This window comes from Diceros bicornis, chromosome 27 (assembly GCF_020826845.1).
Source record: "Diceros bicornis minor isolate mBicDic1 chromosome 27, mDicBic1.mat.cur, whole genome shotgun sequence".
NCBI lineage: Eukaryota > Metazoa > Chordata > Mammalia > Perissodactyla > Rhinocerotidae > Diceros > Diceros bicornis.
The window spans coordinates 32,435,285-32,459,298 of NC_080766.1; the positions used below are offsets into that span (position 1 = coordinate 32,435,285).

Here is a 24,014-nt window from a genome sequence, read left to right on the forward strand (position 1 = left end):
GAAAAGTTCAAAAAATTTTACAAAGTGACTTCACTTGCAATACTTCAAGCTGAGCCAGATGTCAGCAGAGTAGATAGAGCAGAGGGGGCACATCTCGCTCAGGGAACAGCCCCACTCAGAAACTCTTGTTGAGTGCTACCTCACAGTAGGTGCTCAGTCCACACTACTGCTATCAATTTGTTTTTGTTTTGTTAAAAATAAGAAAATTCTAGTAATTAAAAAGAACTTCCAGTGACAATTTTTTTGTAGAGTGGCTTTAGAAGCAAGTATCCAAATTACAATTTACAAAGTAAATTACAAATACTGATCATAACTAAAATGAGCTAACAATGAAATGGACAGTTACCTTTTTGATGAACTTTTCTACTATTTGAACGACATGCTTATAAAGCTGAAAAGAATTAAAAGAAAATTATTGTCCAGTTTACATAGTTCTACGTTTCCTGTAACGTAATTAGAAAATACTTAAAACCTCGAAATTTGCGCAATTTGAATAATTCTCAAGATAAAGTGAATGAATCATGAGAAATAATCCATAGTCAACAACTGAAAAAAAATCTTAACAAATCAGAAAGGAATTAACTAAAATAGAAAGCCAGAAAAATCCCCCCAAACAAAGTCCTTTTCTTAGATTTTTAATCAATAAACCTTCATAAAGCAGGCAACTTTATGAGAGGGATAAGAACAATGGCTTTGGAACTAAATAACGCAGTTTTTAAAGTGAGTCACTTAGATGTGATCTTGGGTAAGACATTTAACTTCACAGACCCTGAGTTTTTTTTTTTTTAATAAAAATTAAGCCAATACTCTGCTTGCTTTAAGACAAGAATTAAATGAATAAAGAAAAAAAAACCCCTGCCATTCTACTTTCTACTTCAGTGAGTTCAACTCTTACAGCACCACACACACATACACACACAAAAGGTAACTATGTGAGGTGATGGATGTGTTAATTAGCTTGATTGTGGTAATCATTTCACCAATGTATAGTGTATCAAATCATCATGTTCTATTACATTACTAAATATATATATACAATTTTTATTTGTCAATTATACCTCAACAAAGCTCGAAAAAAATATAAAGGGCAAAGAGTAACAACAACAAAAAAGAAAAAAAAAGGTTTTGAAACAATACTTATAATGCAAATGCACTATATTGTATTAACATGTACCTTCAACAAAAGCTGGTTAGTGCTCTGATTCAGGCCTGAATTAATTCACAAGATGAATTCTCATGTTTAACAATAACATTTTGAAAATCTCAAAAACATTTTTCAAATTAAATGTATTTATTTTACTCTTACCTTAATAGCTTTAATAGCAGCTTTTGTGATGAGGATCATCTTGGCTCGAGAGATGGGAGGTTTCATATCCATAAGTGAAAAGAGCTTAAAAAAAAAAAAAAGAAAAAAATTTTAAAATAAAGGTAAAATAAGAGGTCAATTTCCCACTTCTACAAAGATATTTGCAACGTATTAACTAAAAGGATAACAAACATTTGGAACTAAGTTTAACAATCTGTCTAGTAAAGAAAAACCAAGAACCTTCCTGCATACCTGCTTTACCACTTAGAAAATACATTGGGAAAAGATCATATTAAAAAGTAGCAAAAAAAGGTAAAAACATTAAGAAATTTACAAAACCTGCAACAGAAAAAAATCACAAAACTTCACTGAAGAACTCAAAAATGATTTGAATGGAAACAAACACACCATGTTCCTGGACTGAAAGTGGCAATAGGGGCAGGCCCTGTGGTGTAACGGTTAAGTGCCCGCGCTCCGCTGCTGGCGGCCCGGGGTTCGGATCCCAGGCGTGCACCAACGCACCCCTCGTCAAGCCATGCTGTGCCGGCATGCCATATAAAGTGGAGGAAGATGGGCACGGATGTTAGCCCAGGGCCGATCTTCCTCAGCAAAAAGAGGAGGATCGGCATGGATGTTAGCTCAGGGCTGATCTTCCTCAAAAAAAAAGAAAGTGGCAATAGTATGACTCAATATTTAATGTAATTTCAATCCAAACTTCACTGACATTTTGAAGAACTTCAAATAATTCTAAGGTTCATTTGGAGAAACACATGTATTAAATCAGGCAAGAAATTTAAAATGTCATTATAAAGTCAGAATTCACAATTTCTTGATTTAGTCAGGAATAAAAATGACACCATATTTAACAAACCTCAGGACAGTAAGTCTAACAATCAGGTGCTCCCACGAGACTTAACCACACATGTATATTCCTTCCTCCAAAAGTCTAAATCCGACCCAGACATAATGAGAGCCCACACAGGGATATCCAGATAAAATCCTAACATTAAGAAGCCTCTAGGGGCCAGCCCGTGGCTTAGCGGTGCTCGCGCTCTGCTACTGGCGGCCCGGGTTCGGATCCCAGGCGCGCACTGCTGCACTGCTTCTCCAGCCATGCTGAGGCCGAGTCCCACGTGCAGCAACTAGAAGGATGTGCAACTATGACATACAACTATTTACTGGGGCTTTGGGGGGAAAAAAAGGAGGTGCATTGGCAAGAGGTGTTAGCTCAGAGCCGGTCTTCCTCAGCAAAAAGAGGAGGATTAGCATGGATGTTAGCTCAGGGCTGATCTTCCTCACACACACACACAAAAAAGAAGCCTCTATTTAGCTTCTGAAATTCTTGTTTTTGTTTTGTTTAATCATAGGCACATACTCACCTGGGACTTCTAAAAAGATATTTTGAAATAATTTTCAGGGCTTTCTGAGCATTATCAACCTTATATGAATCATTTTTCAATTTCTTTCCAATTAATGTTGATATTTCAAACATGGAATCACTAAGACACAGACCTTTACCAGACCACAACTAAGAGGCTAGCCTAAAGAACAAAAGTCTCTCTTTCCAGTGTAAACAGCACTACCTGGCAACATATCCTTGAAATTCAGAGAGAATTCTCACAGCTTTTCAAAACTACAGACACAACGGGACTAGAGATAACAGTAATTTTAGAAAAGGTATGGAATGTCAGATATAATCAAGAGAAGAACCAGATAGTCTGTTTAAGCAGAAAAAGGTAGAATTTTCCCATAAATAATATTAACACAGGAATTTATTTAAAAAAAAGATTAAATAAATAAGGTCATGATTCTTTATTATTTTATTTACCAATGTAATAAAAATTCTCCTTGAGAATAAATGAAAAACAATTAGAGAAGAGATAGTAATCTTTGAAATTATATAAACCAAGGAGAACCTAAAAAACAATTTAAAATATTTCAAGTTAAATACAAATCCTAAAAATATCAACACTGCATGAAATATATAGCATACATTTAGAAAGGGTATATTCTGACCATTTACAAGTTACAAAATTTATTAAGACAGTTATTTATTACTGTTGTTCTGTTTCCTTCTCTGTACCTTAAAGCAGAGACAGGGGATGCAAAAAAGTTTTATACAAGGATCTTAAGAAAGAGCAACAGTGAGAACTACTTCTTCGGTTATTTAAAGCTTAGAGAATCACATTTTAATGAAGCCTAAGCCAGAGCTAATAATCATTTAATGTCCTAAACAGCACTTCTTGATTATTTCACCAGTAAGTAACCTGCCGTATTAAAAAAAAAACAGCCAACTGAGCACACAAAACAGACCAGTGCACTTTCTGATGAAATACTCCACAGTCGATATTTAAATTACCATAATTTATTTAAAAAGTTAAAATACAGACGATACCATATTGCAGTACAACCATAATTTAGGCAAAAGACCAGCAAGAGACCTTCAAGTGCTATCACATAAGAGACTATGGAAGGGTGTTATATTACATTTCACAAAGAAAAGACAACTTGGGAAGAGAGGAGGGAACCAATATGTGAGCACTTACTATGTATAAGGAAGAAATAAGTTTGGTGGTGCATTATTTTATTTCATCTTACTAACAATTAACCTAGATTCTGTTACTCCTCTTTTGATATGATACTCAAAAAGGTTACATCTGTCTGGATGCCCAGGGAATGGGTCTGAACTAAAATCGGTTGATTCTAAAGCTCACAATCCCTAATACTATACTCATATCCTTAGACAATGCTACTTACTAAATACATGCAGAGACCATTAACTATGATGGGGAGTACAGAAAAAATATCAACCAGGCATCTGTGCCTGTCCATATATTGCACTGATGCATGGATAACGACGAAACATTGAATTTAATTTGAGATGCCTACTGAATATCCAGGCAGAGACTGGAATACAGATCTTGAACAAAGAAGAGAGGTCCAGGCTAGAAATTGAAAGGTCACAGAATCAAAGCCACAAGGATGAGTAAAAAGGAATTTGTAGTTAGAAGGGAGCCAAGAACATAGGGTATACCAAAAACTTCACAGTAGCATAGAGAACGGCGTTGCACAAATGAACACCAGGACAAATACCAGAAATTAAAGGCATTTGGCTCAGTCAAATGCTGTAACAGTTAATTAGGACGCGAACCAAATCTTGTTCATTCAGTCTGACAACTCGGTGGCTAAAGTAACATCACTTTTTGAAAGTCATTCCAAGTCCAACTGGCTAAGGAGTAAGTGGCAGGTGAGGAAACAGAAATGCAGTTGTGGACCATTTCTCATTCATTCAACAAGTATCTGACAGCTTAGTTAAGTGACAAGCTCAGTGTTTGGTACGTAAAGAGGAGACAGAGTCATGTTTCAATGCTTTACAGATGACCACCCTTAAAATATCTCCTACTTGTTAGCATTATAAGACTTCCATCACATTTCAGTTTCTTTTTAGACGCCCTCTTCTTTTGTTTTCCAATGTACTGTCTTAAATCTTAAAGCTGTAAATCTGTATTTGATAGAATTTATGAAGAAAACTGCTACAGGTAGAAATACAAGTTTCAAAACCGGAGGTTTAAAAAATTATCTTTTAAAAGCTCAACAGGGGCCAGCCCCGTGGCGTAGCGATTAAGTGCGCGTGCTCTGTTGCTGGCGACCTGGGTTTGGATCCTGGGCGCGCACCGACGCACCACTTGTCAGGCCATGCTGTGGCAGTGACACATAAAGTGGAGGGAGATGGGCATGGATGTTAGCTCAGGGCCAGTCTTCCTCAGCAAAAAGAGGAGGATTGGCACGGATGTTAGCTCAGGGCTGATCTTCCTCACACACACAAAAAATAAATAAATAAAATAAAATAAAATAAATGCTCAACAAATGTTACTAATATTTTATTGGTATATTCAAAGCACAAATTCATCAGTCTATCTTCTGCAAGGCAAAAAGGTCCTCTGATATTTAGATCAACACCTTCACTGGATAGATACAGAGACCCAGAAATTATACTAAAACTGATATACTTTACTGTAACTGTGTACACTGATACTACCTATTTGGATAGAAATACTAACAGCCTTTCTGGTGAGGTAGATATTATAATTCTGTTTTACAGATGAGAACACTGAAGCACAGAAGTTCAGGAATCTGCTCAAAGTCATAACGCTTATTAAGTGGTAAATTCAATCTGTGGTTTACCATTTCCCAAAGCTCAATTTCTTTCCAATAAGTACCTAACAATAAGGAAATTATTTACTTAATACCATAATACATTAACACAGAGGAACAGTGCACAGATATTCAAGATGATAAAGACTATATAGCCAAGTAAAAAATATATATACATGTAGACCCAAAGGAGAAGGTGATACAAAAATATAATTGTTATGAGGGGTCAGACCCAGAGATTTTTTAATAACAACAAAAAAGTGGCACAGCGGTGAAGTGATATGTCCAGCCAAGCAACTAGAGGTAATATACTAAGTCCTTATCTGGATCTAGAGAAAAGTGCAATTTAAATAAAAAAGAAGTTAACTGTCACGGCCACCAATGTAGGCTGAGGAATCCTTCAGAAGTATACAACCTCGTGGTAATCTAAGATTTAGACCACAGTCACCAAAGTTTTGAAAACAGTAAATTTCTGTTTGAGTAACAATCGGAACAGAGGCTCAATAATCAACTGCCTGGGAAATCCTGACTCCACCACTCTAAGAAGTTGTTTCTTCATCTGTAAAATAAAGATAATAATAGTCCCTACTTATTCAGGGAAGTTTAAGAATTAATACAAACAATACATACAAAAGTACCGAATGCAGCATCTAGTAGAGTAAGTATGTGATAGTACGCTAATTACTACTACATATAATTTTGTTGGAAAAAAAGGAGGATCCTGGAGATAATCCAGAGCAGTGTTTTTCAAAGTGTGGGTTGAGATACTTTAGTAGATTATAAAAATGAGCTTAATGGGTGTAACAGAACTTTTCTAGCAGAAGAGAGTAAAAAATAAAACAAACTGCACTGTACACAGCAAGTCTAAGTACTGTTTGGTGAAACATCTCAGTTTTGTGTGTGAGGATGCATGCACAAACACTTGAGTCTCAATGTAAAACTGTCATTCTTACTGGGGGGGGGGTCCTGGTCAAAAAATATGAAAGGCAATGACTCAGAGAAAAATTCTTTTGTTTTAGAAAAGAGGAAAATAAAGCCCAAATTTACTGCTGGTCACCTTTCAATAATGTGTAGATTTCTTAAACCATTAACACATTTCTTAAGAACAAACTGTGGGGAAAAAAATCACCATCGCCAAGTCAGAAAAAAACTCATATTTTTCAATCAAGTTCAGAATACACATAGTAGTATACACAGAGTAGAAAGAGGCATTCAAAACAATTCAGGCTCTAGTTATTGCTGACCAACATCCAATCTCAGCCAACAAACCTCAAGAAAAAAACCAGGGGCCGGCCCGGTGGCGCAAGCAGTTAAGTGCGCGCACTCCGTTGCAGCGGCCCAGGGTTCGCCAGTCCAGATCCCGGGCATGCACCGATGCACTGCTTGTCGTGCCATGCTGTGGCGGCATCCCGTATAAAGTAGAGGAAGATGGGCACGGATGTTAGCCCAGGGCCAATCTTCCTCAGCAAAAAAAAAAGGAGGATTGGCATCAGATATTAGCTCAGGGCTGATCTTCCCCACAGAAAACCAAAAGCCTGAAAACTATAAAATTTAATTCCGACAAGCTCTAGTAGTGAAAAAACCCAGACATTGTGATCTTCCAGAAAGAGTCAGAAAGACCTCGTTTTGAATCTGGGTCTAGCCATGTAGATGAATCTGGGCAAATTACTTAAAAGTCTGTAAGCCACAGTGCCTCATGCGTAAGGATATACTGTTATCTACTTGATAGGTGTCAATGAGAACGAAAGTACTTTTTGTATATGGAATAACGAATATATGACCTGCAACAGGGCAAGTGCTCAACAAGCATCATTAGGTGCAGCACTCTCCCTACTATTACAGCCCATGTTCACAATTAATGTAATCTGTCAATGAAAACAAATGTGTCAAAGCAGCCAGAGAAAACCACGCAAGTCTCTTCTATAGAATAAAAGCAGGAGTAGGCCCCAAAAGGTATAAGACCCCTTTAGAAGGCATAAGCATAGTAGGAAAAAATACTTGCTAGCAACAGACATGAGTATGACTTTTTGCTGTCACTAGCTGAACAAAGTCTAAATATGAACACGATCCTGCTGTATGAAATACAGAAGCCTGATATACGACGTATTCTAAAAATTATGAAGAATCACTCATCGTGATCCCTGATGTCAATAAAGATAAGTTTCAAGAGAAGATAAGTAATGAGACTATTTGGCCTGTGACACCTGTACAATTCATAGTGTTTGGGGCTTAGTCAAAGTAATATGATACTATGCTATTTACTCATGGTATAAACTTTTACAAGTTTAGTTAACCTTTCTAAACTTCAAGGATCTTTTAAATCTGAAAAGGGGGATTAATAGCACTCACTTCACCTTATAAGGTTGTTAGGATTAAATGAGATAATACATATAAAGATGTCTTAGCTCAGTACCTGACATAGAAGTGGCCCAATAAATAGAAAAGCTATACAATTCCCTGAGAATCTTTACACACACACCTAAGTTTAATTTTTTGTTATGGCTTACCTTAACATCTTTTTTGTATTACATCTACTATTCAAATGCTACATTTACAGAAATCTTCTCTATAACGAAAATACAGTAGTAGCAAAGATTTTTAAAGCTATATAACACCTTAGTACCTAATCCAGTACTCATACTAAAATCAGAACCACTTTTACAATATCTGGCAGATTCCATCTAGTGACACAGGTTTAATAAGTCATAACTAACTAATCAGCTCCACTAGTTACAGCAGTCTTCTCTGTAATGACCCCAAATCTCCCTTCTGATACCTTTCTTCCCCTTTTCCAGTTGTGCTCCTGGAGCACAGAACAATAGTGATCTCTCTCATATGGTAAAATATGTAAAGGTAACTCAGCATGTCTTTCTCTCTCTTATCTTCTTCCACTACTAGTCAAATGATATGATTTCTAGATCTGACTATGCTAATTCCTCTTAAGTACGATATGGCAAAATGGACAGGGTTCAGAATGCATTCCTGTGTTAATGGAATCTACTGGATTGTCTTTTGCATTAGTTTCCTATTTCTGCAGTAACACATTACCACAAACTTTGTAGCTTAAAACCACACATATTTGTTATAGTTTTGGAGATCAGAATCTCACTAGTCTAAAATCAAGGTGTTGGCAGGGCTGCATTCCTTCTAGAGGCTCTAAGGCAGAATCTGTTTCTTGCCTTTTCCAGCTTCTACATGGTGCCTACCTTCCTTTGGCTCATGGCCTCTTCCTCCATCTTCAAAGCCAGCAGGATAGCATCTTCTCTTCTCCCTGACTTGTGCTTTGTTATCACATCACTTTCTCTGACTCTCCTGCCTCTCTCGTTTAAGGACCCTTGTATTACATTGGGCTTATCCAGATAATGCAGGATAATCAACCTACCTCAACATCCTTAACTGAAGCCCATCTGCAAAGTCTCTTTTGCCATGTAAGGTAACATATTGACAGGTCCTAGGATTCAGAATGTGGATATCTGGGGCAAGGTGCATTACTTATTACTTTTAAAAAAACAGTGCTTAATTCACAGCTATAATCAACTGAAACTCTCAGACTGTTTTCACTAGAATCTCTATCAAAACTAGACCTTCCTGTTGACTTTATGGTGATTTCTGACAGTCCTTTTAACCTAATTAGGTAGTCTGGAAATCATTTTCTGCTCTTTGATGTAGCAGCTATTCCAATCAGCTTGTAAATTTTATGAACCTGCTTTATACGTCTTCCTCCAACTCAATGGTTTTTTTTTTTCTTTTTTGGTGATGCAGAGCAGCCCTGAGCTAACAGCCGTTGCCATCTTTCTGCTTTTTGCTGAGGAAGATTAGCCCTGAGCCAACAACTGTGCCCATCTTCTTCCATTTTGCATGTGGGATGCCACTACGGCATGGCCTGATGAGCGGTGCGCAGGTCTGTGCCCGGGATCCGAACCCACAAATCCCGGGACGCTGAAGTGGAGCTCGAGAACCCAACCACTACACCACCAGGCTGGCCCCTCAACGGTTTTTTAAAGATTAAAAAGAACAGGACCTACCTGTAGGATGACTTTATCTGATATTCCTTTGACACTGTTAGTCAACTAAAATTTATTTAACAATACTCTCATCCTGCCTATATTTTTCTAATTTATTCATAATGAAATCATGACAAATATCTGAAAAATTTGGGTTTATTGCCCTTACCAGACAAAACGCACTTTACAAAAAGATAGAAGCTTAATTTGGTCTGTTATAAATTGTCAGTGAATCTGTTCTGGCTCCTAGTGACCAAAAATTTCTAGAAATTCATAAAACTAACAGAACTGGCAGAGATAAAAGCTACTGGCATCAAGCATACAGTTTCTGGAATATGCCTTTTCCTATTTTTTGAAATTGAGCTGTCAAAGCAATGAAAACACTTAGACTACATACTAGTCTAAGTAATTTTTTAATCTTAAATCCCTCAAACAATATTTCCTTTCAGAATCTCTTTCAAGATTTTTTTTTTATAATTTTATTTATTTATTTTTTCCCCCCCCAAAGCCCCAGTAGATAGTTGTATGTCATAGCTGCACATCCTTCTAGTTGGTGTATGTGGGACGCGGCCTCAGCATAGCCAGAGAAGCGGTGCGTCGGTGCGCGCCCACAATCCGAACCCGGGCCGCCAGCAGTGGAGCGAGCGTGCTTAACCGCTAAGCCACGGGGCCGGCCCTCAGAATCTCTTTAAATGGGATACTTACCCTTACCTTTTCCCCCCAAACTTTTAAAAATTTGCTTTCCTTAAATTTATTTTATAACATATTACACTGATTATATCCAGTATTCCTTCCTTTGCTATTACAACCTCGAACATGACAAATTTTGCCTTAAGCTCCTATTATTAATATTTAATTACAAAGTTTAATTTAAAGAAAAAATGAATGCTTCCAAAAAGAAATACACACACACTCACAGTGACAGGCTGGTACTCAAATCTCCCTTCTGATAGACGCAGACATCAAAGCGTTTAAGTCTACATTTTTCCTCCTCTTTCATTCATTTGCCTCAATATATCAGACACACTGGCTTCAACCAAATCAAGAGTTAAATCCAATATAACTTGTACGTTTATTAGTAACATATAGACACTTTATTAAAGTACACATTAAACTTCTTAACAAAAGATAACTAGGGAAAAAAATCTTTTAAAATCATCTTTTCTGCAAAGATGCTTTGTCCATCTAAGTACAGCCTGGAGACAACTCCATAAAATACTTATTGGTGGAATAACTGGGTAAAGGATAGTTTACACTCCCTTCTCAACCTGGCATTTCATTTTATGTCTTTATATATACTTTACCAAAGGTTTGTTCAACCTAATACTTTCTTAATACTGGGCAATTTAATGTGATGGAGGACAGGGAGAGGGACCGGGCGAGGGCTGAGCAAAAGCCAACCACATGTTAAACAAGTATTCTACCTGAAAGCAGAATACTGTGTATGAGTTCATCAATAACATGTACAAACAGTAAGAGATACAGTGAAATTGAAAAATGTACAGAGGAGAGTTACTCAATTAACAAAGGAAACTCCAATAGCTAATTAATAAACATAGAAAAAAATGTTCAACCTTACCAAAAATCAAAGAAGTACAAATTAAAACAATGAGATACAATTCTTCTATTATCTAACTGGCATGAGTGTAGATCAGCATAAAACAAAGAGGGCACTCTGCTGATGGGACCTAATGGGCAAATTTTAATTTCAAAGGGAAATTTACAGTTATATACCAAGAACTAAAACATGTCCATATCTTTTAAACCAACAATTCTACGTCTAGAAATATATCTAAAACAATAATCAGATGTTCTCAAATTTTCCATGATGACTATTTTAAAATTAGAAAATGATTTCATGTTATTAAAAAGATCTAGCAACCATATAAAAATTTCCAAACACAACGGGGGTGTGGGGGTGGGGTGGGGTGGGGACACTGAAATACTCTAAAATGTTAATGGTATTTGGTGGGATATTTTCTAATTTAAATTTACCTAATTTGCATTAATTTTAAAATGAAAAAAATTAAAATGCATGGATTTAAAAATGAAAAACTTTAGTGTCTGAGACACAAAAACGCATTTCTCCATTTTTTGGATTATAAATATAATCAAATATACAGAATCATCATTATCAGATACAACTTGTCCATGGAGTAAATCTTGTCTTTGAAGTTAACAGTTATGTTTAAATCAATAGCTTGTAAATCTTTAATAAAAGTTTCCAAAATTACTAAAACAAATTTTTAAGAATTTAAAATTTTGCTCCTTTAAATCTTTATAATAACTGAAGCCCCTGTAGATATAAAACCCAAATCTGAGAAGTCACTGTCTTAAATATATTTTTGTTGACATCTGTGCATTAAAGAAAGCATCTCTTTCCTCAAAGAATTAAAAATAGAGATGCCCTATGATCCAGCCATCCCACTACTGGGAATCTATCCAACGCACCTGAAATCAACAATCCAAAGAGGCTTATGCACCCCTATGTTCATTGCAGCATTATTCACCATAGCCAAGAAGTGGAAGCAACCTAAGTGTCCCTCGACTGACGATTGGATTAAGAAAATGTGGTATATATATACAATGGAATACTACTCAGCCATAAAAAAAGACAAAATCGTCCCATTTGCAACAACGTGGATGGGCCTGGAGCGTATTATGTTAAGTGAAATAAGCCAGAAAGAGAAAGACAAACACTGTATGATCTCACTCATATGTGGAATATAAACCAACACATGGACAGAGAAAACCGGACTGTGGTTACCAGGACAGTGGGGGTGGGGGGTGGGCACAAGGGGTGAAGGGAGTCATATATGTGGTGATGGACAAACAAAAATGTACAACCCAAAATTTCACAATGTTAGAAACCATTAAAACATCAATAAAAAAAAAAAAAAGAAAGCATCTCTTTAATTACCGATGTGTATAGTTTACTTCTATGTAAATTCTATTTATTTTCCACAGAGTCAAATCCTTTGAAATCCAAATGTTTAACCAATTTTCCACTTGCTTAGATGAAAGTATGGAGACAAGACAGGTCTGGCATTAATACGAAATATTCCTAACATGGAGCAAATTTACAAGGCTTTTTAAAACAAAGAGTTGGGAAAAAGAAATTGTACGGTCTCCCTGCTCCTTGAACAGGGTCTTTGGTTTGACTTCAACACTATAAAATAGTTCCATTTATTTCTCCATAAAATTCACTTTTCAGATTTCTAAAGATTCTAAACCAGATCCTTTTACAAGCAATAAACAAAGCTGCACACAATAGTCTCAAGTTCAAAGAGTTAAAAAAATTTTCATACTTACTTCTTCCTACATTTCTTTACCTTACTACATTCTTCCACAAACTCGCTGACTTTACTCCTAGCTCCAGAATTTAGAGAAATATTTTACAAAATACACACACGTAGGTGAAAATATACAATTAATATTAAATATGAAACCACTTTTAGGTTAACTACTTATATTTCTATGTCCATTAACAAAATTAATAGAATACAGTAACACGGCAAACAGTAGTTTTCAACTTCATCTGCATTATTTCCCACTTTTTAATTATATCACCAAGCCCTAATTCTGTTACCATTTGCTGCTGGCAGAACTAATTGTCTAAGTAGTTAATTTATGACGACTTACTCTGTAAAGTATGTTCAAATTTACTCTTCATTTAAGACTAACTCCCCTATAATTTCCACGGGCCTACTCTTCACTTTAGAACCAAAGCTACCTTTTAACCCATCCAGTTCCAGCTTACCACAATAGGTCATTTTCTATTCCTTTCCTCCATTTTGGTTCACTGAACTGCAATCAATCCTCAACTCTTTCCTTTTCACTTGCTCAAGAAATAGGCCAAGAGGTGACTTTAGGAAATGCCAAATGTTTGAGCCATGCTATTGCTCTACTTTACTAGCACTGATGCCAGGTTTCAAAAACACTTTTTCGGTGCCTCACTAGTTAACTTTGTGTCCTCCCAAAGTAGGCTATAAAACATTTTTGTGAATTAAATATTTCCTCCTAGACTTCAATAGAAGAAATAAAAACTGGTTCTAGGATATAAAATCATCTGATTAGAAGAAAAAAAGTAAAAATTATCTCATACATCCCGCATTTTATTTATACCCAGTTATTTCCACAAAGTTGTAATGACTGGATCTATGCACATGCATTGTACTAAAATATGAAAACGTTAGCATTTACAAAATTCCTAATCAATTTAAAATTTTAATTGTGAATATCAATTAGTAAATGAAATATAAACACCTAAAAACATATCTTAAGTTTTAAACACTGATTATACCTATTGCATTACCTTGGAGGACTTAAAAACTCATCCAACTCCGTCATTCTTAAACTCTGACAAATTCTTCCAAATCGTATACATTACAGTACACTTGCTACCATGCTTCAAATGTACAAAAGTTGTTTAGTGAGCCCTCTCCCTTCATAAACAATCCAGTAGACAAAGATCAGCTGCTTAAAAAACTTCAGAACAGCCATGTGGGGCTGCGGACTGGGCTCAGACGGGCTGTTATTGTACTCAGTCAAATCTCGAACTGCTATTTCTACACTGTGTGACCTTGGACAATTCACACCAGCTCTCCAGTTTGCTTACCTTTAAAATGGAAAGAACTCCAAGACATATACATAAAACACCTAACCCATTAGCTGGCATCTGGTTGATATTTAATGAGCAAATGCAGGATTGCTTTCCTGTCCTTTCCTTGAACTGTCCCCGCTGGATTACTTCTTAAAATAGCACGTAAAAACTAAAGATATCCTTTGAACAAACTTAAGATTCAGGATCAACAAAATAATTTACAGAGCCACTCAAGTAGCTACTAGATACTGTTTTCAACCTGACAGAAAATCAGATCAAACAACAAAACAATGAAAATGGTGTTAAAATCTAACGTTTTTGTGTTTTTCCTTAAACAGCTTTGAGAGTTAATTCATATGCCATAAAACTCACCTCTTTAAGATGTACAATTTAGTGGTTTTTACTATAGTCAGAGTTGTGCAAGCATCGATACTAATTTTATAATATTTTCATCACCCCCCAAATAAATTCCATACCCATTAGCAGTCACCTTCCACCTCCCCTCCCCCAATAATCTACTTTATATGTCTATGGATTTGCCTGTTTAAACACTTCATATTTTTTTTTAGAAAACCTAACTATAAAATATGCTCTTACATTTACTAAGCAATGGTAAAGACCTTTATAAAGACATAAACACATGTTCAACTGAACTCCAAACTTGGCTGTCCTTTCTAAAGTGATTTATCATTCAGCATATAATTAAGGTAAACTAGGTGATACACGGCCATTCAAGTTTAAAGAATATTTAATCTGTTTCCTAACGGCTTTAAAAGGCATATTATGGTAAATTTCCATATTATAGGTTTCCTTTAAGCAAGGTATTATAATTCTACTTCAGCTAAAACTCAGTTCTGACAAAGTCAAAAGGAGGAAATAAAGTGCAATACTCATGATAAACCACATAAAGCTATATTGGGGATAGTGCAGAGGGAGATTTACAGACTACAGGGTTGGACAAGTATTGCTCTCTAAGGTAACAGCATACCTCGAGTGGTGCAATGGAAGAAGTCCACCCAGGGGCAGTCAATAAGTGGGTGAATTGTCTCTAAAAACTCTACATACAAATAATAAAACTGATCAAAAACTGTTTTATTACCACCAAGCACTGGCAAATCTAAATAATATCAGGGATAAAACATTCCTTCCTCTAAAATATTTTGTTGACTGAGACTCAAGTCTTAAACTATTGCTGTGGTTACTGTGGAGTTTTAACAACAGGTGTCAAATCTGTACATTTTTATTACATATCCTTTAATAAGCAATCTATTCTAAGTGCAAGTTCATTAGGAAACCCTTCAGTTATGTGTTTGCTACACCTGTTCATTTGGAGTCACTGCGAAGAGGTTCAGGATAGCCTGCACACCCCTCGGGCTCAGGTTGTGTCTCCAATCCTGGAGTTCCTATATATGTATATACATATATACATATATGTATATTCCCTTGTTTAAATAGTACATTCAAAATATGATAGCTGTGTCCAATTCTTCTTTCCTGAAATATCTCTTTTTCTGGTATAAATATTTATAAACAGCCAGAATCAGCCATGAACAAAGGTATAGTGAAACACAAAGCTTGATGATCCACTAACAAAAATTATGGAGAATGCCAATGTTACACAACAAAACGTAAGGAAGTGGACATTTACCATAATTTCAGAAACGTTTACCAAATATAATAGAAACCTATATTGAATTTTTGGTTGAAAACATTTTAGTGAAATTTTTTTTGACTGAGGAGACATTTGAAAGTCACTAGAATCAATGCTGAAAAAAAACACGGTCAGTCTTGTTATTTCCAGAATTGACTGTGAAATGGGCTTTTTCTAAATTTCTGCCAAAAGTAACCATATGTTTAAGAGTTTCCAACTATCTGTATATCTGCTTCATGTACAATTTTTTGTAATTAAAATTAATAAAAAGTGTTTTTCAATCAATTATGGATAAAGATAAGATTGATAAATCCAGCTCTAACTGTGTACTGAACACAAATATGTGAAGATCAACTCTGACAGTCATTGACAAATATGCAAAAGGCTTGAAAACAAACTGGACATTATTCATTATTGTGACAGACCAGTAGGTAGATAAGTTTTTCAACTTTTCCCCCCAAAAATGTATTGATGCAATTTAAAAATATTAATCAACTACTTTTTTCTGTTGTAATAGTTATTTGTAACTGGCATGAAGTTCAAGTCTCTTTCCTGGCCGATTTCATGATTATTTCTGAAAATAATGTTGTTGTAGAAGAGGAACGTGTTAGGGGAAAAAAAAAAAGAGAAAACATTCTGCTCTGGCTATCAAATATGCTAGGTATGCCACTGCTCTACGGTCTCTTCCAACTGGGACTACTGACCCATTTGGATTTATACCAAAAATCACCAATCATCCAAACACAAATTATCACTTTTAAGAGGTACTTGGATAGCCCTCCACTTTTCACTGAGCCCTGCCATCTCCCGCACCTCCCCACCCCCACTTTGGCTTTAATTCTTAACTTCACTCCAGAGTTACATTGCATTTCTTGCTGAATTCACTACTAACCTGTACAATGCTTCATCGGAGTATCAAGGGTTCTATATATTTATCTACACTTTCACAAGCACCAATAAAGAACTCTAACTACAAAGCAATGAAATGTAGTCAATAAACCACACAAATATTGAACAGGATGAAGGTGACCAGGGCATAATAAATTATAATATTGTTTGTGAAATCTTCTAGTTCTCAAAAAAAAATCATAACAGTACACTGTTAATTACACTTAATATTAACACAGAAATGTAGACATGTCTCTTCTAGGACTAAGCTCTCAACAGATCTTGGTAAGGCCTAATCCTAGTGCAAATTTAACTATTACCAATTCTACCTTTTCTGTGGTTCCACAGGAACAGAATATTAATCAACCAATGTTACCAAAAATTTGAACTGCTAATAGGTAACTTGCTTATTCTATACACCTGATAACATTGAGTAGCTTGTTTTTTAGCACCTTATTAAAGTTGTATGCTGTTGCTCTGAAGCATGCCAAAAAAAAAGGATTTGGCATATTATCTCAACAAATGTTATGAATAATACTAAAGGCTCACCATTTATGCAACAACTTTTTTCTTACCATGTTATATCCAGATACATTTAAAATGAGATTAGCATGTGTGCAGATATCTATAAAGAAGTTACCTGGAATGCTGAAGTAAATTATATTCACTTGGGCTCCAAGGCAGAGGACAACCACCTGCAATTTGTATCTGGTAAAAAACAACAAAAAACCCCCAACAAAACACACACACAAAAACCAACTACCATTTTGTCAACTTTTTATTAGGTACATTTATCTCTTGAATTCTGTTTCACAAGATTTATAAGCCAACTTTTCCATTACTCCAATTTTTCTCTGAATCAGTTCCTTATCATGTGCCCATGTAATTTTTGCTGAAACAAAATACTAAACAAAATGATAGACCTCTCAGAGAAGGAATGATCAAAAACAACCAAAGATTAACATTACAGGTTAAAAAAACACAAGGTATCCTCATCAAACGATCTAAATTCTATAAGACCACCATGCCTGGTAATCAATAGGTAAAATATACAATAGTCCGTAACGAACAATTCCCAGCGGGGAATAAGAAGGGGTGGTGCTCTCCCCACTGAGATGTGGAACCCAACTCTTCCTTCAGGATAACATGGTGGTTCAAGACTGACAGCCCAAGCAGATACGTGCACAACATCAATTTTACACAGTAAGTATTCATAAACCTTAATTTCTGTCTGATTTTAAAAACTAATATGAAAGTACTCATATTTTCTTCCTGTACTTCAAAGTAGCATTATATGCACACCACCTCAGCACCTCAGTGCTAGAGTTCTCAAAAAGTAATCTGAGGATCCCTGGGGGGGTCTCCGAGTGCCTTTCAGTGGTCTGTGAGGTAAAAATTGTTTTCATATTAAGACTAAGACATTTCTTGTCCTTTTCATTTTCTCACAAGCGTACAACAGAGCTTTCCAGAGGCTACCTGATGTGTAATTGCAACAGACTGAATGAAGAAGTAGGTATGAGAATCGAGGTTTTATTAAACCAAAGTTTAAATGAGATCTGCAAAAAATGTAAAATAATGTCACTCACATCACAAATTTTTTTTTGTTTTGGAAACATTTTTCATTAAAAATGTTATTTACATTAACATGTAATGGGTTTATTATTTTTAATAAGTGCATTTTTCAGTTTAAAATTTCTAATATGGTAAATATCAATAGATATAACCCATAGATACAAAAGTTCTCTATGGTCCTTAACTTTTAAGTGTTTAAAGGAGTCAAAATCCAAAACGTTTGAAAACAGCTGTCCCAGAGAAACTCTTACACAAGGAGTCATGTTTGAGAAAGTTCACTGCAGTGTTTCTCAAAAAAAAATGAGAAACTTAAATGTTCATCAACCGGGGAACCAGAGAAATAAAATATGGTTTATTCAAGTTAGAAAAAACTTAATATATGGTATTAACAATGTCTGAGCAAAAAAACACATTGCAGAATATGTACAACATACCACTCATGCATATCAAAACACAGACTGTTATATATTGTTTATGGATCATAGAGATTGATACTAAATTCATTATTTGATTGCCTCTAGCGAGGGAGGAATGGGACTGGGGATGGGAGAAAAGGAAGACTTGAACTTTATAATATTTTATTTTTAAATTAAAAACGCTTAAAATGGTAACAACTGTCGATTCTTGTTATATTCTCTGCACTTTTTTTGTACTTTAAACATCTTAAAATCTCAGATGCTGCAAAAAAAGTGGGAAGAGAGATTCTTTTGGATTTAGAGAAGATTGATTAAAGGCTAAAACCTCAATCAATGAATTTAAAAAAATCCAATCTATAATCTTCATTCATTCAACAAACTTATGAAATATCAAACTCTCCACATTAAAGAGTGTATAAACATAGAAGAACACAATTAAGTACGGGCCGTAGCTGATCACTGATTTTTTTCACTCATCTTTTCATCTTGCAGAATACTTAACACAGTGTTTTGCTATAAAAGTCCTCTGTTAAATGGGTGTCTTTAATAACCTCATTTTTATCTTCCTTCCTTTCTGTATTAGAGATACCGACCTCTTTAACCTGTGCTTCTGATCTGTCCCCTTCCTCTTACCCACAACTTTGCTCTAAGCTAACCAACCCCTCCTGTTGCTTTAAACCATGCTTTTCTATACCCCCATCCCCCAACATGCTCAAGCTTCTACTCCCATCTAATAGAGATCAGGGCTTGAACAACACTTACTAAGGCTAAGACCTTATATATACTACATAAATGCAAGGCTTAGCACCAGTGCCTAGTACCTTGTTAATTGTTCTCCATTCTCTTCACTTGAAGCAACTTTTCCCTTGAATCCCTCGCAACTAAACCTCTAAAACCAACTTTGCTACCTTTTATTTTACTTATCTCCCCCATCACCATTCAACCTGTAACTTCAGATCCAGTCACCCTCAAAAATTTTAGTGGCCTTTTTCTTATGTCTTAACCAGACCACTCCCCTGGGATTATACAGACTATCTTCAGGCAACAATTAAGATGGGGAGATCTGCATTCAAATCCCAGCTCTGCCATTAGCTAGCAGTATGTATGCCCTTGGGTGAATTATTATTTAACTTCTTTGAAAATCAGTTTCCTCATTTATAAATGGATGTCTATGCAAGGGTGTGGGAATATTAAATTAGATATGTATATAAAGTACCTGACATGACAAAGATGCTTATTAAATATTAATTCTTTTTCTCTCCCCCTCTCAATTTTCTCCAGGGCACACCTGATAGTGACTCCCAGATGTCTCCTTCTCTCTCTTGGTTGCTTCAAAGTTGGAGTCCTACATGACCAACTGCTTGTCAAAAACTTCCACACGACTATTTCACTCAAACTCAAATTCAACCTGTTCAAAACCAAATATATTTTCCCCTCCACTAAATAAGCTTTTGATGACTGCTTGACTTGTGTTAATGGCATCACCATTCTCCCTGCTTGTAGAATGTGGGGGGCAAAAGGTGCTTATAAAGCCTATCAGATGCCAAGGTCCATGGATTCTTCTGGCCCACATCCCTCTCCTTCTCTCTATTCCCTCTATATGGACATGCCAAGTTCAGATTCTACATGCTTCTCCTACCTCAGTCCCCAACCCATCCATCTTCCCCAAATCGCTGCCTTCTACAATACATACTACAAATCAAGCAGGGTTTTGATTATATCACCCCACTACTTAAAACTTTGTTTATCCACAGCCTAAAAATGGAATTCAAACACATTAGACAGACATGAAACTTGTCAGGCCCCAAACTACTTAACCATCCTTACTTTTCAGTAGCCCCCGGAGTCAAACTACTTGTTCACTTATTTCTCAGTACTGTTGTCCTTTAAACAGTTTCCTATACCTTCTGAAATCCTGAAACCTGATACCTTCTTCTCTTCCCAAGTCTTCACTCATCTCCCATGGCCAATCCACAGTACTTTAATAAGGGCCCCAAAGGAAGCTGTTTTGTCACATAATAAAGTTATTTGCCTAAGTCTTGTATCCTCTATTATTTAGGCTCCTAGGGGATAGAGATCCCTGGGAGTGCCACGGTATTCAGGACACAGTTTTGCAGCTAAGCAGGCACTCAAAAGTTAAAGATAAGATTTGGAAGAGCTGAGGTTACAGGGAACTAACAACGTTTCATGAATGGGGAGAAATAACTGAGAAGCACTACAAATCAAGCAGGCACAAGAAGATGGATTTTAAAGTTAGACTAATTTCTCTGGAAGAAAGTTTCTTCAGAAGAAAGTTTAGCAGAAGACAGTTGCAACTGGTAACATCCACCTAACATAATGCAATTTGCAGTTCATAAAGTAAGAGTAGGAATGGAAATGAAAATTACTTAAGGAAGAAAATGAATAACGAAAATTCTCATTTTGTACATTTAAAAAGGTTAAAATACCATTTCCCCCTTTTTCAAGGAGTATCATTCCTAATTCTGATTTTTCAAAGTAAAAACTACTGATCACACTTTTCCAGAATTAACATAAGATACTTTGCTTAATAATGTGTTTAATGTCAACTTCCATAATGCCTAAACCAGTATTAAATATAAGAATACACTAAAAATCCTCCTCTTCATTCATTAAAAATCGCCATTAAAAACATTCAACAAGTTTTTATCTCGGGAAAGAAATGTACTTATAATCTTTAAAAAATTGTTGTACCATTTGTATAAACTCTCATTCATTCAACAAGTATTGGCCAAGAACCTGCTGTGGCGGGGTGGGGGGGGGGGGGGGGGGTGGGAGGAGAGAGAGAAGAGAAACTCTGCCCTCGTGGAGCCAACATTCCACTATACTCTGCCTTCAGGAAACAGTCATCTTCCAACTGGAAACCTTTGTGGAGCACTACCACAAATTCTCTAGCCATCAAAAATTAAGAAGTATTTCGTTATTTTGAAAATCATCACTACCGAACTTCGCAAGGCACTGTCCAACACCAAAAGCAACCACTGAAGTTCGAACATTTTGCGTACCCATCATTTGGAAGACAAATCTTTTCTAGGATAATCTGTAATGCAATAAACGGTCCTAACTGTAGTGTTACCGGAAGGTTTCCATATTATGGCACCGCAAATCGAAAGGAAAGTTACCGCACCCCAATCCTGTTACAAGTGAAACTTTAAAATTTCATTATGAGATGCAGCAAGTTTTTACGCCATATCAAGACATCTAACACATCTACGTCTGATTTTTTTTTCAGTGTTGGGTTGATCTTGAGTATTTGGAAAAGGAACATAATCCAACTCAACACGTGACAATAGTTTCCATTCTGCAACTACATTTTCAGTCATCAATGGTCAAGTTCCCTTCCCCCAAATCAATTCTGATAGATAGGACGTGTGGACTCTGCGCTGCAAAAACAGCACCTGGAATCCAACTGAGAGAGCTTTAAGGCGGCAGGCAGCTTTGTTCCTGGTTTTGGGAGGTTTTCACATGTAAATGTTCCCGTGGAAGGGAGCCGAGGATTAACTCCCGCGGAAGGGGCGCGAGGGTGGGAGACTGAAGGCCACAGCCGGCTTTCTAGCGGACTCAGGCAGAGCAAACACTCTTCTCTCCCATTCTACTTTTTAGGTGTCACGTCGGGGCCACAGAGCCGGTCTGTGAAGGGGCTACCCCCCTGCGTTCACGAACGCCAGTGCCCAAGTGTGTGAACCCCGGGGGATGTGACCTCTCCAACTCCTCCCCTCCCCGGGATCAGAGTCCAGCCGCCGCCGCGCCGCGGCCTGAGCAACAGGAGAGCCGAGGCCGCCGCTCCGCCAGCCCCGCGACCGGCAGATGCTCCCGCTCCCCCACCCCCAACCCCGCCCGCCCGCCCGCTCGCGCTCCTTTCTTAGCCCCTTGCGGGCTCCCGGCCCCGCGAAGCCGAGACCGGGGCTGCGAGCGGAGCGCCGGGGCGCCGGGACCTGGAAGGGGGCGAAGTTGGAGGCGCCGGCGCCGCCGCGGGCTGGGGAGGCCGGCAGGGGGCGAGAGGGGCAGCCCGAGGTCGGCGCCCGGGGGTGGGCGGTGGGGGAGGGGTGCGGGGTCGGCGCCGGGGGCCGCCGCCACCTCCCGGGGCCCCAGGCCGCTCCGCGCAGGCCCCGCCGCCCCGGAACCGGGGCAGGAAGCGTCCCCACCCCGACCAAAGCTTTAAACCTCCGGCGGCGGGAGAAACGGCGGCCCGGCTACCGCGGCAGGCCCGGCGCCCGCTGCCCCGAGCACCCCTCACCTCCTGGTTGAAGGCGTTGACGGCGTCCATGTTCGCGCTGCGGCGGCGGCTGCCCCGGGCCCGCCGGTCACATAGACCTCGCGCCGCGGCGGAGCGGGGCCGGGAACCGGCCGGGCCTGAGGGGCGGGGGGGCGACGCGCGGCGGAGCCCGAGGCCGGGCAGGAAGAGGCTGCGGCCGAGGCGGCGGGCCGGACGGCCCAGGCAGAGGCAGAGGCGGAGGGGTGGCGGGCCCCCTCTCAGTCCCGCGCGGAGGATGAGGAAAAAGAGGCGGCGGCGGCGCTGGGCTCCAACATGTCCGTTTGGCGGTGGCGGCTGCGCTCTGCGTCTCGCTGACACGGCCCCCCGCGCCCTCACGCACTGGCCCGACCGGCGAGCGGGCGGGCCTCTCTCTCCCTCTCGCCAGCGGGATGGCGGCAGCGGCCCGAGTCCACGCCGCGCGGAGCACCCTGGGACGGCTCAGGCCTCCCAGCGCTTCCTGTGCCCGGCTCCCGTCCCGCCCCGCACGCGCTGGCCCCGCCCCCGCCCCGCCCCGCGCGCCGCGCGCCCGGCCGCTGGCGCGTGACGCCGGAACGCCGGGCGCTTTCCCGCCAGCGGCGGCCGCGGGCCTGGGGCCTGCCGCCGAGGCTGGGTGCCGGAGAGCGAGGGATCCAGGGTCCGGAGGCCGGCACGCAGAGGGCCCGCGCACACGCGCGCCCCTGCCCGACGCGGCGCTCCCCGGGTGCGTTTTTGTGTGCCGTTCTGCCTAGGCAGGCCCCGCACCCGGCCGGGGCGGGCGGGCACGGGGCCGCTTGCTCTCCGCTGCCTGGAACAAAAGGCGCAGGATTTAACCTCAGCCCGCTGGGCGTGCGTTTGCAGGCTCCCGTGCAGCCTCTGCCGATGCAGCCCTGTGCCTGCTCTAATTGTGCGGCTTAACTCGGCGCGAGCTGAAGCACCAGGAAAGACGTGCCGGCGCTGGATATCCACGCAGGCCTAGGGGAACCCCTGTGCAGCCTTGCGCGCGGGAGGAGTGGACTCGCTATCCTTGACATCCATTCCCCAAACCACGTTGTTTCTTTGTGGTGAAAACACTTTGCTCTGATTCACTTTCTTTGAGTACCTACTGTTTGCCGGGCGCTGTGCTGGGTTCTGGGGATATTGAAATAAAAGATGATTTTTCTGCCTGCA

The 24,014-nt window shown here is 39.0% G+C and overlaps 1 protein-coding gene across 3 annotated transcripts in view; it reads right to left on the reverse strand.

Moving 5' to 3' along the window:
• Positions 1-23,281, reverse strand: part of SCAF4 (SR-related CTD associated factor 4) — a 60,089-nt gene extending 36,808 nt beyond the window's left edge. The window contains exons 1-3 of one of the 3 annotated variants that reach the window (XM_058523008.1): positions 22,851-23,281; positions 1,307-1,390; positions 347-391 (exon numbers count right to left, since the gene is read on the reverse strand). In XM_058523008.1, the coding sequence (XP_058378991.1) occupies positions 347-391; positions 1,307-1,390; positions 22,851-22,880 (159 nt within the window). In that variant the 5' untranslated portion in view covers positions 22,881-23,281. Of the gene's footprint in view, positions 1-346; positions 392-1,306; positions 1,391-10,382; positions 10,924-22,850 lie in introns of those variants that run through there. The other 2 variants (XM_058523007.1, XM_058523006.1) reach the window with 2 other exon arrangements.
• Positions 23,282-24,014: the final 733 nt, after the last annotated feature.